The sequence below is a fragment of the Prinia subflava genome, chromosome 10 (assembly GCF_021018805.1).
Source record: "Prinia subflava isolate CZ2003 ecotype Zambia chromosome 10, Cam_Psub_1.2, whole genome shotgun sequence".
Lineage (NCBI taxonomy): Eukaryota > Metazoa > Chordata > Aves > Passeriformes > Cisticolidae > Prinia > Prinia subflava.
The window spans coordinates 24119983-24136794 of record NC_086256.1 but is presented as its reverse complement, the minus strand read 5'-3'; the positions used below and the strand labels follow the sequence as shown (position 1 = coordinate 24136794).

The 16812-nt window shown below is 43.3% G+C and overlaps 1 protein-coding gene across 1 annotated transcript; it reads left to right on the top strand.

The window, feature by feature from the left end:
* The first annotated feature begins 21 nt into the window (after positions 1-21).
* Positions 22-16809, top strand: TRMT1L (tRNA methyltransferase 1 like). The gene is made up of 16 exons (XM_063407761.1): positions 22-155; positions 2626-2778; positions 3607-3669; positions 4477-4590; positions 5608-5672; positions 6009-6138; positions 7559-7682; positions 8026-8105; positions 8368-8614; positions 9275-9487; positions 10233-10423; positions 11688-11766; positions 12448-12614; positions 12802-12861; positions 13208-13334; positions 13453-16809. The coding sequence occupies exons 1-16, from the start codon at positions 41-43 to the stop codon at positions 13766-13768; spliced, it is 2244 nt and encodes a 747-aa protein (XP_063263831.1). The 5' UTR covers positions 22-40; the 3' UTR covers positions 13769-16809.
* The last annotated feature ends 3 nt before the right edge of the window (positions 16810-16812 follow it).

The following is a 16812-nucleotide window of genomic DNA, read 5'->3' as shown; positions in this document are numbered from 1 at the left end:
GGGCGGGCCGCCCTCAGCGTGCGGGCTCCGCGCCGGGAACATGGCAGCGCTGGAGGCGGCGGAGGCCGCGCTGGGGCTGCGGCAGGAGCAGCAGCAGGAGGAAAACCACCACCACGACCATGACCATGAAGGCGGCGGGGAGCCGGCGGCGTTAAGTGAGAGCGGGCGGGGATCGGGCGGGCGCGGGGAGCCGGGCCCTCCATGCCGGGGCTGAGGGCGGGCGGATGCCATGCGGAGCCCGGGCGGGTTTGAATTTACACCCTGCGCGGGTTTGAATTTACACCCGGCCTGGGTTCGAATTTACACCCCGGGGCCGCTTCCCGTCCGTCCGCCCGCGCCGGGGAGCCCTGGAGGCGCAGGCTCCCGCTTCTCCCGCTTTCCCAGCGGTGCGGGGCCAGCGTGTTCCCGCTGGGCCTCGCTGCGCTTGAACCCGCGCTCTTGTCGCTTCTTTCTTCCCCGAACCTGACGATACTTTGTCTTTGGCGATCATTTATTATTCCGTGGTGTCCCGTGGGGAGCCCAAGGTGCGGCGTGGGCCGCGCGGGCTCTGCCGCTCATCTTTCCCCGCGGTTTTTAAACCAAGACGTGTTTGCGCCATGTGCTCAAGGACGAGCTTGCTGGAGCAGGGAACTTGGACCGCCGTGGTCTGTCCAACCTGACGCGCTCTGGGGTTCTGTAAAATGTTTTTGCTGGGCTTCCAGCTCCCCAAGTAAGCCCTTGCAGCCAGCCCTCTGCGGCTGCAGTCTTACGGTTCGAATGAACTGACTCTTCTAATTAATTCTTTTTCTTGTGTCAGTATACTGTATGCTCTCTGAAGCGTTATTCTCTTTGAACGTAATCAGTGATTCCTGGTGGACATTTAAAAAATCCTAAGGTCTTGGTTCGGTAGTAGCCTGTTTTTCGTCGTCATTCAGTGTGAAAGTTTACCTCTCTCCTTGTACATTTACATATTAACGAGATTTTTTTACATATATGCATATTATCCTTTTCAACCATTTTTAACCTCTCCACCTGCTCTAAAGATGCAGACTGTCGAACTCTGCTGAGTTTTTGTCGCTGCTGTGCTCTCACTATTCACTTTTATAACTGCTTCCACTTTTCCCGCAACTAATCAATAGCTGGTAGGGATTTCTTACCAAACATGCTTTTACTTACTCGTTTTCTTTGTACCTTTACATTAATAAAGCATGTAGAAACTATCACCAGGAATCCTTCCACTTCTTAATGGAGCAGTAGGCTCCTTGCAAATTGTTCTTAGGTGAGTTGTCAGCTTAAAACAGGTCTGTGAAGAACACAGCAGCAATCTCTGCGTAGCAATGCAACTCCTGATAGATTTTAAGGTAGGTAGAATAATTTCACTCTGTGCTTTTGTTTTTTCAGTTTCTTGAGCCCCTGTCTTGAGGTATTCCTTCCATTTTCTCTTTCTGTTAGTTTACATAGTAAGAGATATTTCTACCCAACAGCAATGTTTAAAAGAAAACAAACAAAAGTAGCCGAGGGGAATCTGAAGAACTGCTGTAAGATTCTTCCAGCCTATCTTAAATTGTGGTCAGGAATAGGTGGATAACGAAGACCAGCCACATCAGAGAATCATGGAATTGTTTGGGTTGGAAGGGACCTTAAAGCTCATTCTGTTCCAGCCCCTGCCATGGGCAGGGACACCTTCCACTATCCCAGCTTGCTCCCTGCCAGATCCTGAGAGCAGCCGTACATTCCTGCATCCTCTGGAAATAGCTTCCAGCGAAACCAGTTTATAGATCCGTATTTTCTCCAGTTTCAGTGTTGGGATAGACAGCTCGTGGTTGCCTTTGTGCTCTCTCTGCACCTCCTGTCTGTCCCATCCAGGGTGAAAAGCCTTGGCCTGCTCTGCTGCTTCTCAGTAGTTGCAAAGCTATGGCAGAGCTTTATTTCTTGTTCCCCATGGTTGAAACTTCACTAGTCCCACCTGTCCCCTGGACTCTTGCAGGTAGCAGGGCAGTATGGCTTTCTGAATCCTTTCCTGGTGCTTCTTTATTCCCTTGGAGAGGGGTTGGACCGCTCCTTCTGGGGATTTCTACCTTTTCCTTCAGTTAATTCCGCCGGGTTTGACTATTCTCATCATTTTATCGCCCCATCTCTCAGCCTCTTTAAGTGCTTGAAATTCTTCACTAGGTTCCTCTCCTGCTGCCCCAGAACTGATTCATTTGCAAATGCTGATGGCACCAGCACTTGTCACTGCCTCTGTTGAAAGCAAATTCCTGCCTTGGTCCATTTTTTCATGTTGTCTGAATCATGAACTAAACTGTTCTCAGACTTCTTTACCCGGTAATAAATTGTCAGGAGAATTTGGATCTCCTCCTTGCCTGCTTTGCCTTGCTTCACTGCATCCTGCCAGAAAATAACGTGAGAATGTTATTTTGTTCACCTTAAACACCTGATACCGATGTGTAAATAATCGTTGCAGGGTGACATTATTCCACAGTGGTTTCCAGGGATAATTGGGAGTGAAAATTCATCTCATACTATTCTCCTGCGTAATTTTTTTCATGCTTGAAGTCAGCACCAGATTATTGGAAACAAATGAACGTGTTTGTGTAGTCCAGTTACATCAACAGCAGTTTTACTGGGTTTTTGTTTGGTTTTAAGATGGTTTGGCGGACTCTGAAAAAGAGAAAAGCAACAACATTGACGTGAAAATTCCCGAGTCAGAATTGGAAACTGAAGAAAAAGGAGCAGAGGAAGAATGCCCAAGGGAATCTCATAGCAACATTTTGGATATATCATCTGATTACCCAAGAGGTTTGCTAATAAACTCTTAATATTTGTGTCATATGCTGGAGGAAAGGTAGAAATACTAGGGAGGAAAGGTAAAGGGAATGTGTGAAATCCCCTTTTAAAACACACCTCTGTATCCTGACCAGTTGCTTTATCTGGCATAAGAAGACCTGAAGATTTATCCTGTAAAAACATGGTAAAGCTTAAAGTTGCTACAGAGTCTGTGTTACAGTGGGCTGGGGTGTTCTGTGTGCTGGAATCAATAAAGTAGATTTCAACCTCATTTTCTTGGTATTGGTAAATTCTGACTGATAAGTTGAAGAGTCAGGCAGTAAATTTAAAGGTTAAACTGTTTACTAAGGGAAAGAAAAAAAGGTATAATTAAATGTATCCTGGCTCCACAGTGAATAATTGTTCTTAAATTTGGTCCACTTTTAGTTGTTACTTAGTTTTACCAGTCAGTTCATATGATGCTTTTGTACTGCTTTTTTTGCACAATTTGCATTTATTAATAATGCTGAGCAGTAAAACCAGATGTAAAGGGAATGTGATTTGATCTTTTCAGCTGTTTTTTTTTTTTTTCAAATAGGGTCTTTCTCTCTGAGAAAGTTGGTGTGTCAGTATTAAAAGGAAGTAGGAGTATATGAAAATATATCAATCTTATTAAACAGCTATTCTGGGGATAATTTTTGCAATCATTCCTGCTGTCATGGAAGTGAAAGGACAAAATCAAGCATTCCAATTGCTACTACAGTCTCTAACAGTGCTAGATTTAAAATGTTGCATAGAAAAGTAGCAGTAAACTAAAAGCAATTTTTAAACTAAGAATGTTTATTTCTGGGTTTTTTTTAGACAAACATATTTCAATTCAGAGACACCTTGCTGATCTAGAGAAACTGGCTGACCTGAGAGAAGGTGAGTTTTCCACAGCAGTGTCCCAAAACACAGATCTTCGTGTTACGGGTATTTACATTTTCTTTTAGATTTTATCTTTAAACACACTACATATATTTATGATATTTAAACACAAGGGGTTTTGTAAAATAAGGCTTTATATTTATTCTCTTGTTCTTCTGCTAAATTCTGCCTGAGAGGTTGTTTGATATTCAGCTAGTTTTTATTTAGGTCAGTACTTCAAGGGCTTCAACACCTTGGTTTCACAGCCTTGCCTTTGCTTTTTGTGTCTCACATGCAGGATTTCCAAGAATTATTTTATATTTGTCAAAAAAATTTTATATAGGGTACATTCCCTTTTTTTTACAGCCTAAATAGATATCAGCTGCTTGTTTAGTCCAAAAGATCCAGGAGTTGGAACAAAAGTCTTGTTCTAACCTCCTGATTTGTTGGGGGGTTTGGTTTGATGTGTTTTTTAAACATTTCAGTTCTTTGCATGTCATCTGTAAAGTTCTGTTGTTCCTCAGTGCTTTGCAGAAACTTCATTAGCCTCATGTTGCTGGAGTGAAAAAATACTAGAAACCAAAACCCAAAGGTTGTAGAAGTTAATGATTTTTAAACTTATAGTGATTTTGGTCTATATTCTGTGGAGCAGAAAGAGGCAACCCACAAATTTGAAATTTGTGCATGAGATAGAATGTTCCCTGAGGATTTCATCTCTAACTCATATTGATTTTACCTTCAGCCTTTTCCTCTTGGCCTGCATCTCAGCTAACACAAGTGCTAACTGCATTTCATGTTTCTCATAGTTTTTAATTGTATATTCAGATGAAAGGAAGCCTTGTCCATTGTGTCCTGAGGAGAAATTCAGAGCTTGCTTTGGCTACAAACTCCATCGTCACTTGCAGAATTTGCACTGGAAGGTTTCTGTTGAATTTCAAGGTAATGGTAACTGGGCTTGAATAGTAAATATTAGAAGAAATCATGGTATGTTCTGTGTTTCGTCTTCCAAAATTCCTCTTGACTCAAGCATTTTTTTACCAACTCTGAGTTAGAAGCATATTTTGACAGAATGAATTTTGAGGTGAGATATAAAATGTAAATGTGAAATAACTATTCTTTTCTAGCCAAAATGGTTACAATTGTGCATTTTCTCTTTAGAAAAACACCAGTAATTACTTGGCATGTCATGAAAATTACCATAAATTTTAAAATATCTGTGTCATACTACTTGAATAATACTACTTGAATAAGTAATAAAACAACTTGAATAAAAGTTTTAGTTACATATTAATAAGAATCAGACACATCTGTGATCAATTTTGGTGGATCATAAAGATTCCATGGGTTCTGATAAACACTTGAAGTCTTCATGTAGTATCAGTATTTAGTAGCTTTAATAATTGTTTTTTAATAAACTCTGTGATCTGCTTGTAAGATGCATTAAAATCCCTGTGAAAAGTTAGGGAAGGAAAACAAAGTGAGCAGTGTGTGTTTTTTAAAGATCCAGGTGTATGAGTTTGTGGGAAGTAAAGTAACTATTTAGAGGATGGGCAAGATAAAATTCAACTATAAATGTTCCAACTGGAGTATTAGGTATCTCATTTTGGTTTTCTTTAACTGTGGAACATACGTTTATAGGAGTCTTCACACAAGTCTTTTAGCCAGGTAACTATTTTTGTGAAAGACTCACGGGTACTTTTGAACTGGAGACTTGGTGTAGCTTTGTAAGATGACTTAAGTAAGTCAGTGACTTACTAAAATAAATTTTAAGTTCTTTGCATGTTAAAGTTTTAAATGTATAATTAGCTGATAAATTTCCTTGTGCAGAGAGTCAATGTAGCAGGTAATTGGTGATGTTCTCTAATTGCTGTCTTGTGAAATCTGAAGCGAGAGCATGTGGTGCAGGCCACAGACACGCTGTTCATGTACTGTTCTGGGATGGCATTTGTTTTCCAGGGTACAGAATGTGCATCTGTCACTTATCCTGTCGGCCAGTAAAATCCAACCTTGTTGGAGACCAGGTAAAAATGCTGAATCACAGAAATTCCTGTTACTTTACAAAGTGGGGGAATTGGGTGACTGAGGGGAACTTCTGAGATCTGCTTAGCTGCCAAACCCATCTTGCTCCTCTGTGTGGGATGCCAAAAGCTTGTTGGTCCGGGGTGTGTGATGGAACCCTTGGGTGGCTGCATGTGGTTGTCCCTCTCTCATTGTGGGGGCAGCTGCCTGGACCAGCTCTGGCTGTAGGTTCCAGGAACTTTGAGTGCGGTACAGGTAACAGACAGATGCCTGTGTTCAGTTCTACTTCAACCATGTTTTATGTATTCTGAAACTATGTAAAAGGCTCTGTTTTCCAGACATTGTCAAAGATGGGAGCTCATTACCACTGTATCATCTGCTCAGCCACTATAATACGAAGAACTGACATGATCGGTCACATCAATCGTCACGTGAATAAAGGAGAGAGCGAGTCGAGGTTTATCACAGGTGAGCTCTGAGTCTTCTTCTGTCACATACCACCTGCAGTAACTGGGATAAGGGGTGGGAAACACAGGAAAATTCAGAAACACAGTTAGCCTTTCTATTGAAAAATCTGCCCTTAATATTTCAGAACTTTTGTTTGTCAGAGGTGTAGCAGAGTTGTGATTTAGTCTTGCTTTGACCAGTTCTTGTGTTCTTATTGATAACTAGTACTCCCCCCACCCCTGATGTTTTGCGTACCAGCTTGTGTGTCTCCAAAACAGTGAGGGACACGGCATCCACAGAAAAAAAAGTCTGGAGTAAATCTTTCTGCAGTGTAAAACTCCTCTGCTTTTTATCCAGACTGCACCAGCCTGGGTTTCCAAAACAAGGTGATGTTTGTTCACTCCCAGAGAGTCGTGATAGAGGTGTCACTAGTTCTTTGGTAAATTACAATCCTACCTGACTTTGTCCAGAATGAGACTTTGATTTCTATACTTGCATAAAACTAGGTTAAAAACTTTTTAAATAATCGACCTGCCAGTAGTTTGATGCCTGGGCATCAGTTAGCATGTCTGAAAAGTGATAGTAGTACCATATGCTGTTCATATTTTTATAGATTTTGTGCTGTGAAATACACTGATCTCAGTGTGCTTCCCTTTAGAGCTGTGAGTAAAGAATGGCTCATTTAGCATTTTTTAACAAAATGCATGAGGCAATTTTTCCTCATGAGGGGAGGAGAAATCCAGAGGTTTTGTGATCTGTAGGTACTTGGCAGCTCTTGGAGCCCCTGAAGGTGGAGCAGGTAACACCATGTGTGTGTTTGAAAGCCCTGAGAGAGGCAGGGTGAGCACGGGAAGGAATTTGTTGATACAGATTTTTCCTGGTTGTTCCTAGGTACATTTTAGACCGGGGATGAATTGCTCAGAGGAATGGCAGCCTGTGTTTACAGCTTGTTTTGCCCCAGACTGTTTACACAGAGCTCTGGTGCTGGAGTTGTCCATGTGCTTGTGCTTATGATGCACATTGCATGGGGCTGTTCATGCAGTTCATTCAGACACATTCAGGGCTGTGTTAACAGGGTTTTAATTAATTAGCAGTGTATCATGTTTAAACATGCAAAACGAAAGTGCTAAGCCTCAGGCTCAGGGGCTGGCTTTCTTAAACTGGAGTGGATACATAAGAGCCCAACTGAGAAACAAATCTGATGTTTTATGAGAAGAAAACTGTGGTATAGCATGATCCTTCCTTGTCACTTTTGAGATTAGAAGATAACCTGTTGCCTCCTTCTCCCCTCATCCTTGTAAACTGGTCCATGTTGTGGTTGGATTGCAGCATAACCCAGACTTCTTGTTTTATGGGAGCAGTTTTTCAATGCAGTTTACCAGCTGTGTTAATACTCATTTCAGTTCTCACTGATTCTTTCCTTCTGCCTCAATTGTTTCAGTTGGTGCTCCCAAGTCGTCTTGCAAAGTGGTGAAAGAGTCAGCCACAGATGTGCAGGTTCTTCCCAACCACTCCACGCCCCAGAAAACAGATTCCTACTTTAATCCTAAAATGAAACTCAACAGGTGAGAGAGCAGGGAGTGGGAGGGTGCATCAGAGGAGGAGTGAAGAGTTTGTAGTGAAAAATATGTGTTTTGAAAAGCAACCCTGTGAAATTTCTTTTCAGGGGCAGGAGAAAGGAGTTGCTCATCAGAAAACTCTTCTTGACAAATAATATTTAAACCCAAGAACATTATATGAAGTAGTGTAATTTCTGAAGTAATTCAATATATTCCTGTAATTAGGAGATCTTACCTTAAGAATACTCTGCTGTAAGAATTCAACCTTTAGCTTAAAGGGAAATAAATAAGGAAAAGGAGTGTAAATGTTCTCTCAGCTTACAGAGTGTGGCCATTTCTTCTCTTCCAGGCAGTTGATATTCTGTGCACTGGCCGTGCTTGCTGGGGAGCGCAAACCCATCGAATGTTTGGATGCTTTTGGTGCCACTGGTAAAGTCCATTTCTTTAATATTTTGGTTAATATCCAATAGGAGGAAGCAGCAGAAATTCATAACTGACATCACATACTCAAAAATAATGTGGGGTACACAATAATTTTCTTCCTTAGACAGGGAGTCATGAGCTTCAGTACAAAAAAAACAGCTGTCCAAAGCTGTATTGAGGCTTTTTAAAAGGCTGTAAATAATATTAAAGTTCAGTGGTCTTCTTAAAATCAGTTGTCTTAATGTCCTTAAATTCTGGTTTTCCTCAGGTATCATGGGATTGCAGTGGGCAAAGCACCTCAGAAGTTCTGTGAAAGTTACAATTAATGATTGTAATGAAAATTCTGTGACAATGATTAAGGAAAATTGTCATTTAAACAAAATGAAGGTGAAACTGAACATTAGGGAAGAAGACAATAACGAAACTGTGGGAAATGGAGAAGAAAATAGTGACACCATTGAGGTGACAAAAATGGATGCCAATGTTGTCATGCATTTGAGATCATTTGATTTTATGTAAGTGTTGAATGTTTCTGTCAATTTTCTGGTTTGGTAATGACACCAAACAACTACCCCACTTCCCAGTATATGATTATTTGGAGAAATTGGAATGATAAAACAATCAACCAACAGTCACTTGAAATGTAATTTTGTTGTCCCAGAAATGATGTGGGGACAGAACTTTAATGTTAAATGTTTTGGAAAGTGCCTGAAAAATACTAGTCTTTCTGACATTCAGAATGGATTATAAATATACATGAAAAATTTAACCCAGGCTGGCTTTTTTTTAATAACTTCATTGTCTGTTTGCTGGAAGGAAATACCAAAACAGTTTGGGTCTTTTTTTAAACTAACTTCAGTTTAAAATGCTTTTTGTTGCATCTCTTGCATTTGTCCATTTTGCAGCATATTAACTTTGAATTAAAGCAGGCTGATTCTTGGATATGTAGATGCATACATTCAAACCTTATACAGATATCCAAATAAGTGATGGGATTTTTTTGTGTTATTAACGACTAACATCCAGATCTAAGCAGTGCTGGAAGTGTTAGTCCTGTTCCTTCTTTCTGCTGTAAATGTGATCATAGGTGAAGGTTATAAAATAGTGTTTTCCTCAGTGTAAAGCCAGACTCTGGAGCATTCTTAGACACTCAGTGGTGCATCCTTTCTTTCCAGACATTTGGACCCCTTTGGAACTTCTGTGAATTACCTGGACTCTGCCTTTAGAAATGTGAGAAACCTTGGGATTGTGTCACTGACATCCACGGACCTCAGCTCCCTCTATGCCAAGGCTCAGCACGTGGCCCTGCGTCACTATGGCTGCAACATTGTCAGAACAGAGTACTACAAGGAGCTGGCAGCCAGGACTGTAATTGCTGCTGTCACAAGGTACTGCTAAACCATTTCCAGATAGGGTAAAAAAATATTTGGTAATTATTAGAAATAGTTGGGGACTGGGCAAGGTGAAAATGCATCAGTAGGATACGGGGGATGGGATGGTAATGTGAAAAATATCCAGACTTGCAAGCTCTTCTATTTCTCTATCAATTTTGCCATTTTAGAGGTCTATAGGACTTCTTAAATACAAAATAAACTGCTTGAATGGCTTCTAGCTAAGCATTTCAGTTAGACTTGCTTCAGTGGAACCTGATGTTCACTGCAGATCCACATAACTTGAGGTTCAGAAGATGGGTGTGATTACTGACTTGTGAAACCAGTTATCTGCATATAGATACTGTCAGTAAACTCAGTCTGTTGAATAAATGAAGACCTAAAACCTAACTGGAAAAAAAAGGTACAGGCAAGAGGATGGGAAAGATGAGGGGGAAATGAAATCACCAGAGGTTTGAGAATGCCAGAGCAGAAATGCTGACCTGAACATGTTTAGATTTCCCTTGTCCTCTCCCTGCACATGTGATGATGCAGGTGGCAGACCAGTGTTTCTAGCTGTGATAAAAAGAAGTAAAATTTAGATTTGCTTGGCTACAAAATGAGACACTTCAGAAATACTGAAGCTCCTGATGTCTGAAATGTTCAGTACCTCTCTATAGGAAGTGGATGAGCAGGTTCAGGTGTCCGTGGCAGTGTTTGCCTGCTGAATTCAGTGCCATTGCTTTGGTGTGTGTCTCCCCAGAGCTGCAGCTCGCTGTAACAAAGGCATTGAGGTGCTGCTGGCAGTAGCTCTGGAACACTTTGTTCTGGTGGTGGTCAGAGTTCTGCGGGGCGCAACCCCTGCGGACAATTCGGCAAAGAAGGTTCGATACCTCATCCACTGCCAGTGGTGTGAAGAGAGGGTTTTCCAGAAAGAGGGCAGTATGGTGGAAGGTAAATGGCTTTTCTTCTGCACTTTCTCTCTCTGTTGTCTGCCTTGTTTATGTTTAGATTTCATTAGTAACAATTCCCTGGTATGTAACAGTGAGGTGGAGGGGGCACTGTGCTTCATGGCCATGGGCTAGCTGGGTTGTGTGCTTGGATTTCCCTGTAAATGAACTGGATTTGTGGCACAAATTGCTCAGGTTGTGGCTGCCCCATCCCTGGAGGTGTCCAGGGCCAGGCTGGACAGGGCTTGGAGCAGCCTGGGGTAGTGGGAGGTGTCTCTGCCTGTGGCAGGGGGTGGCACTGGATGAGTTTTAAAGTCCCTTCCAACCCAAACCATTCTGAGATTTGTTTCTACACAGGACATCCTCCCAGCCTGCTCTAGCTGCGGGAGCTGCCAGGATGCCTGGTATGTCCATGGATCTGCCACTTCAGGAAAAGCCCTAGGAGTGGGTTAGCCTTTGATACTGTTGGGTTCCTCCAGACAGCAGCAGCTGGATAGCTTTTGGTGTCAGATGGCTTTTCTGCTGCATTTCAGTTCCTTAAAATGCAGTGGACTGTGCAGACTGGCTTTCCCCTGCTGTTGTTAATGGGCTGTCTCCACACACAGGTTAGCAGAGGTAGGAGACAAAAACTGCACTCCTGGAGATGCTGGTTTGAATGAATATAAACCCTGAAACCTTGTTTCCCAGTTCGAGGCTCTTGGATAGCTTGCTGTCAACTCATGGTGTCTTTGCCCTGTTCAAAGTGAGATGCATGAGTATGCAATGAGCCTGGTATTAAAACATCAGGTAAAAGTTTTAAGGATGGGCATGAGCAGCTGAGTACAGTTTTAAGGTAGAGATCTTAATTTAAAAATTAATTGTTTGCTTAATGCCTTAGTTGCACAGGGCTTACAAGACTCATAGGTGGAATGTGCTTTGCAGATGTAACTGGCTGATATTTCAGATTTTTTAGTTGGCACTTACTGGTAACCTGGACAGCTGCTTATGTAATGGTAGGAAAGCAAATATTTTCCTTGTTACTTGAAAGAAACATAGGGAAGTTATGTTGCTTTTTTTTTCTTCAGTGTTTTAACACTGATTAAAGAGCAAGTCATCAATCACTAAATCTCACCATGAGCTGCTTGGCAGAAGTGAAAATAGTGTCACACTTCTGCTGTGCCCTTCCAAATACCTCACTGAAGTGAGCTCCCACTGCATCTGTGTCTCTGCAGTAACACAGGCATGGTTGTGTATTTCTGAACAATTTAAATGCTGTTTTTCTGCTGCAGAAAACCCTTACCAGCAGCTGCCCTGTGACTGCTATGGCAGCATGCCTGGGAAGACAGCAGTGCTTCTTGGTCCTCTCTGGTAAGTTCACATCACAGGACACATTTGGAGAGTCACTCCGGGTCCAGGAGCTCAGCTTTTCATACCATAACAATTTTTATTTTAGCACTACAAAAGGAGGTACAGCACTCAGGAGAAGCTCAGGAAACCAAGTGTGGATTTGCATTTAATGGGTTATTCAGTTTTTCCTTTTGTTCAAACCAGTTAATAAACAGTAACACGTTTTAAATTTCACATTCAGTGCACTTATGGAGTATGTCCTACACAGGAGAACCTGCCTCTGGGTTCCTCTATTTGCCAAATATCAAGTAACTCTTGTTACTCTATACTTGTGGAAAATTTATTAAATAAATCATTACATGTGCTGATGGTAATAAACACTATATTGCTTATTAATTAATATTTGTAGAAACAAGAATAAATATTTCAAGTCTTTTAGCCATTTCAAATCAGTATTAAAAATGGTTTGCACTCAACAGTACCTTTCTTGTGGGGTTGAATGATTTTCTCAACATCTTAGGGCAGAAATAAAATTACTGTTCTTGAGATCTTGATTTTTTTGGTTTTTAAACAAGACCAGCATTGCTGTCTTTGAAAAAAAATCAATTCAGTGCAACGTAATTGCTAATCAATCAGGCAAGAGAATTTTGGAGAAGCTTCCATTAAGAAGCCTTACCTTTTGACTTCTCTTGTGTTTCGTAGGTCAGGGGCTCTCTTTAACACTGGATTCCTCAGGAGGATGCTCCTGGAGGCTGTGCAGTATGGCTTGGATGAAGCTCAGTCACTTCTGAAGACATTAGTTTGTGAAGCAGAGTGCACAACTCTCAAACATTTTTCTACCCATGGTTCTGGTGACGAGAACAAACAAGGTAAGAAAAGGGGCAGCCTGTTCACAGAGAGGATTGGCTTTGTGTGATTTTTAGAGATGCTGATCTGTAGTAAGGTACTCCATAGAGTTGAATGCATTGTTGAATAATTGAATTATTCCCTTCTGTGTAATTAAGGCATTTTGCTACTTTACAGTAGAATTAATTTTGCCTTCTAATTGTATTCTAGAAGAGTGTGGCGTATTTATTAAAACACAAAATGCTTCTGCAGAATCCTACTTGGTACATGGTAAGTGGAGCATTTTGGTGTAGCTTTTTTTTATATTTAACAGTATTGCACTCTGGAGTTTCTTCCCACCCAGTACTGATTTCATTTTATCTTTATCCAGAATATTTATTGGTAAAAGCAGAATGCCAAATACTCTTTGAAGGCCACTTTAATTTACTTGTTACTACTGAAAATGCCTGTTGATTAAATTCAGGCCAGATTTTACCTCTGCCAACACCGGCTTACAAAGGCAGGCCAGCTGAAGCTGCTGCGTGGCTTTGTTTCCGTGTGCGCTGTGTGAGGCTTTGCAGGTGGTTTGGGGGTGCTGTGGGCACTGAGTGGTTTCTGTGGCCCTGTTGTGGTGCAGGCAAGAGGAAAAGCGAGGAGGTGCTGCGCAGCACGGCGAAGCGCCCGCGGCCCGAGCTCAGCGCCGAGCACCCCCCGTTCTACTACAACATCCACCGGCACAGCATCAAGGGCATGAACATGCCAAAGTGAGTGTGGCTTCACTTCCAGCCTGCTCTGACACTGACTCACAGCTCGTCTGAGTCAGCCCTGTCAGCACCACGTCTGTTCTAAGTGCAGGGGGTTGGTTTTGCTGTGTCTCCCCAGGTTAAACAAGTTCCTGAGCTGCCTGGCAGAGGCCGGGTACCGCGTGAGCCGGACCCACTTCGACCCCATGGGAGTGCGCACCAACGCGCCCCTGGCACAGTTCAAGACTGTCCTCATGGAGTACAGCACCCCCACCTACACGGGGGCACAGGCAGAAGGACCACTGCACCTCCCTGGAGACATCCACGTGGGAGAAGAGGCTCCAGCTGCTGCAGCGATCAGGGTGGAGGAGGCTGAGTTAGCAGAAGATGATGAACCTGGAGTCGCCAGCACTGTGTCCACACAGTCCTACCCCAGTCACTGTGCTGCTGATTAATGAGATGGGTTTGTTCATCAGGATGTTACAGACTTCCAGCACACCCTGTTACAGTAAGCCACTCCTTCCTCCCAAGCTGAAGTTTGACCGTTTTGAGCTGCCTGTTGTACTTTGAAGGGACAGTTTAGACTTAGGTAGCAGAACTTAGCCCTGATCCTGGCATGGCTGTGGTCACGAAAATGGCACTGTGGGAAGGCTGTGGAGTTACCTGCTTTTATTTTTATGTTCACCTCCTTTTCACATTGAGGCATGGAAGCTGCTTCCCAGTCTGTCCAAGCCTTACTGCCAGCACAGCATCCAGGAGGGGGTGCAGGGCCAAAAGTGTTCAGCATTTTGGAATATGAGATGATTGTGAAACAGCCTATTCCTCAAATGCATCATTCCTAAAACCTGGCCAGCTATGATCCAGAGAGAGGGCATGTTAAGGTAAGAAAACAGCACAGGACAAAGTGCCCTGTGAGTTAAAGCCAGGCAGTCCTGCCTGGTGCAGCTGTAGCTCCAGGCTGCACATGTAACTCTGCATTCAGGTCTGTTCCCAGGGTCCTGCCTCCAGGCAGGAGCTGATCCCAGGAGAACGGGGAGGAGCGGTGACACAGCTGCCACCGAACTCCAGTTTGTAACCAACCCGTAGTGAATTGTGTAGTCACTCTAGTTGTCTGCTCAGAACTTACAGTGGTTGTGTGCTGCAGAAAGGGACAGGGACAAGGGACCACAGGGGACGTTCAGGTGAAGTTTTGTGGTGAGTTGTCAGTAGTAACTGAGCTAAGATCTCTTCTGTGAACGAGCAAAGCTGCCGGGTGTTGGCAGTTCTGGTTTCCTTAAATACATGGCAGCATTCCAGCCAAATGAGCATGCCTTTGTTCTTTCTTTCCCCCACACTTAATTCTGCTATTTCTGTGTATTCCACCTGAAGAGCTGTCACAGTGGTGGCCATTTCTCCCAAGTTTGGTGTTCAGCCTTGCCTGCAGTGTTTGGTTTATCTAAGAGCAGGATATGAGGGGTTATTATCCTTACCCACCTCTGAAACTTTACAGTAGAAGTAACATGACTAATACACTCCTGATTGATGCAAAACATCCTATGCCCCTGTCAGGGCAGAGGCTGTTGCCTCTTCCACCCTTTTCAATTCTAGATTGCTTTGGTGGAGAGTTATTCTCTTAATTTTAAAAAGGAAGACCCCACTGAAGGGTTCTTAGATCACTGATGCAGCAATAAAGTTTCCTTCAAAAATGTGCTTACAATTCTTTTCCAAAGATCACCTGGGAGCACATTGGGAAGCTAAATGGAAGGATAGAATTCCACATTCCCTAGTGGCATTTTTGGGTTTTTAAGTCGATAGAGTGTTGGCAGAGGTTGCTTGCAGGTAACACACTTCAGTCTTAGTAGGATAAAAGCAGTCCTAAAGTCAGTTACCTGGGGCAAAGGATTGTTCTGGTTACAGCAAAGTTGGTTAAAAAGAAAGTTTAACTGAAGGCCCTTGTGGGAAATAATTCTGATTACTCTTGCAGCTCCTTTTAAGAAGCCAAAGATCTTGAACATCTTTTCCAAGCCAAGGCAACTATTCCCAGGTGTCTGGAGGGGCAGAAGAAGCAAGATTCAGACTTGTCTGTACAATGTGGGCTCTTTTCCTCTGCCAGAGAGCAGAAGCTGTTGTGATCTGGGGTTTTGCCTGTTGTCAGGGTCCAGCTGAAGGGGTGTTTGTAACTCAGGCCTCTGGGAATTCTCTTCTGTTCAGCACTTGTCTCTGCTGTTGATCAGGTGGGGTCAGCCCTGCCTCATGGGCTGACAGAGCATCACTGTTGGTTTGAGTCTGGAGCTCGGGACATCCTGTTCCTCCTTGCACTCATCCACAGGGCCAGGTTGGCTGTAAGAGTGGGAAGCAGGTGAGGATAATGCAGGAGGTGGTGGAAGGTCACAGCTCATTCCCTGTCACTTCCTGCAGCAGCCAGTCCCCAGTGCTGTGCCAGGCACCAGTGACACCTTCAGCAGATCCTCGTTGGACCATGGTGTTTCTGCAAGTCCCAAATAGAAAATCACAACTGATCAACTGCTGGAAGACTGAGGGGAATCAGTGCAAGGCCATCAGCTGAACAGCAGGCAGGACAATAAATGCCAGAGGACATAAGGAAATTCTGCTGTAGGATATGATCCAGTTACCAGTGTGGGCAGTACAGTGTCACATCTGCTCTGTACCTGAGGGACATATCCTCTTACCCACGGGTGTTTCCTGTTAAGCTGTGAGTAAAGGAAGCTTTCTGGGAGTTTAGTTTAAGCTGTTCAGAGGCAAATTGGGTAACCAGTGGTGGCCCAGAGAGCAGCAGGATCTCCTCAGTCAGAGTACTCATGTTCAGTGCATCTCAAGAAACCCTACTCTGGGCATACTCAAGGATTGCCTCTTAACTCAGGGTGCATCCTCTGGTAAAAGTTGTGGTAAATGTAGAGAGAAAACAAAGAAAGGAACAAAACTTGATCTCAATAAAGCATCTTAGCTGAAGGAGCTCATTACAGTTGCTCTCTGCTGCTATTGACTGAAGCTGCCCAATAGTTAACTGCAGCCAAAGTTGCTGGGTTTAATCCCAGTGCTGTGCAAATCCTTCACCCCCTTCCTCAGGCTGCAGGATCTGGTTGGAACAGCAGCACCTGTGGCAGTGGAAGAGCTGATGCCTTCTGTGTGTCCCTGTTTCCCACTCAAGGCTCAGGAGCTGAGCTGCTCTCAGGGGACTGTCACAGCCACACTGAGGAGCTGAGCTGCACCTGCACAGCCCCAGGCACTGCAGCACAAACACAAACACTGCCCAAAGGGGCTCCTTCGTCAACCACAAGAGGAAGCAGCACTGCAATTCCCAACAGGTTGTTGATAACATTTTTGCTTTTATTGTCAACTGGAGCATTTCAGTGGGACTTTAGTTGGGTAGGAGATACTCAGTTGGATATTAGGCTTACCCGTATGTAACACACATTATGTACTTACAAAAGAACATGGCTTTAAAAGGGGGAAGACTAATGGCATTTTTGAAAATAAAATAGTTTATAGCACTAAAGAG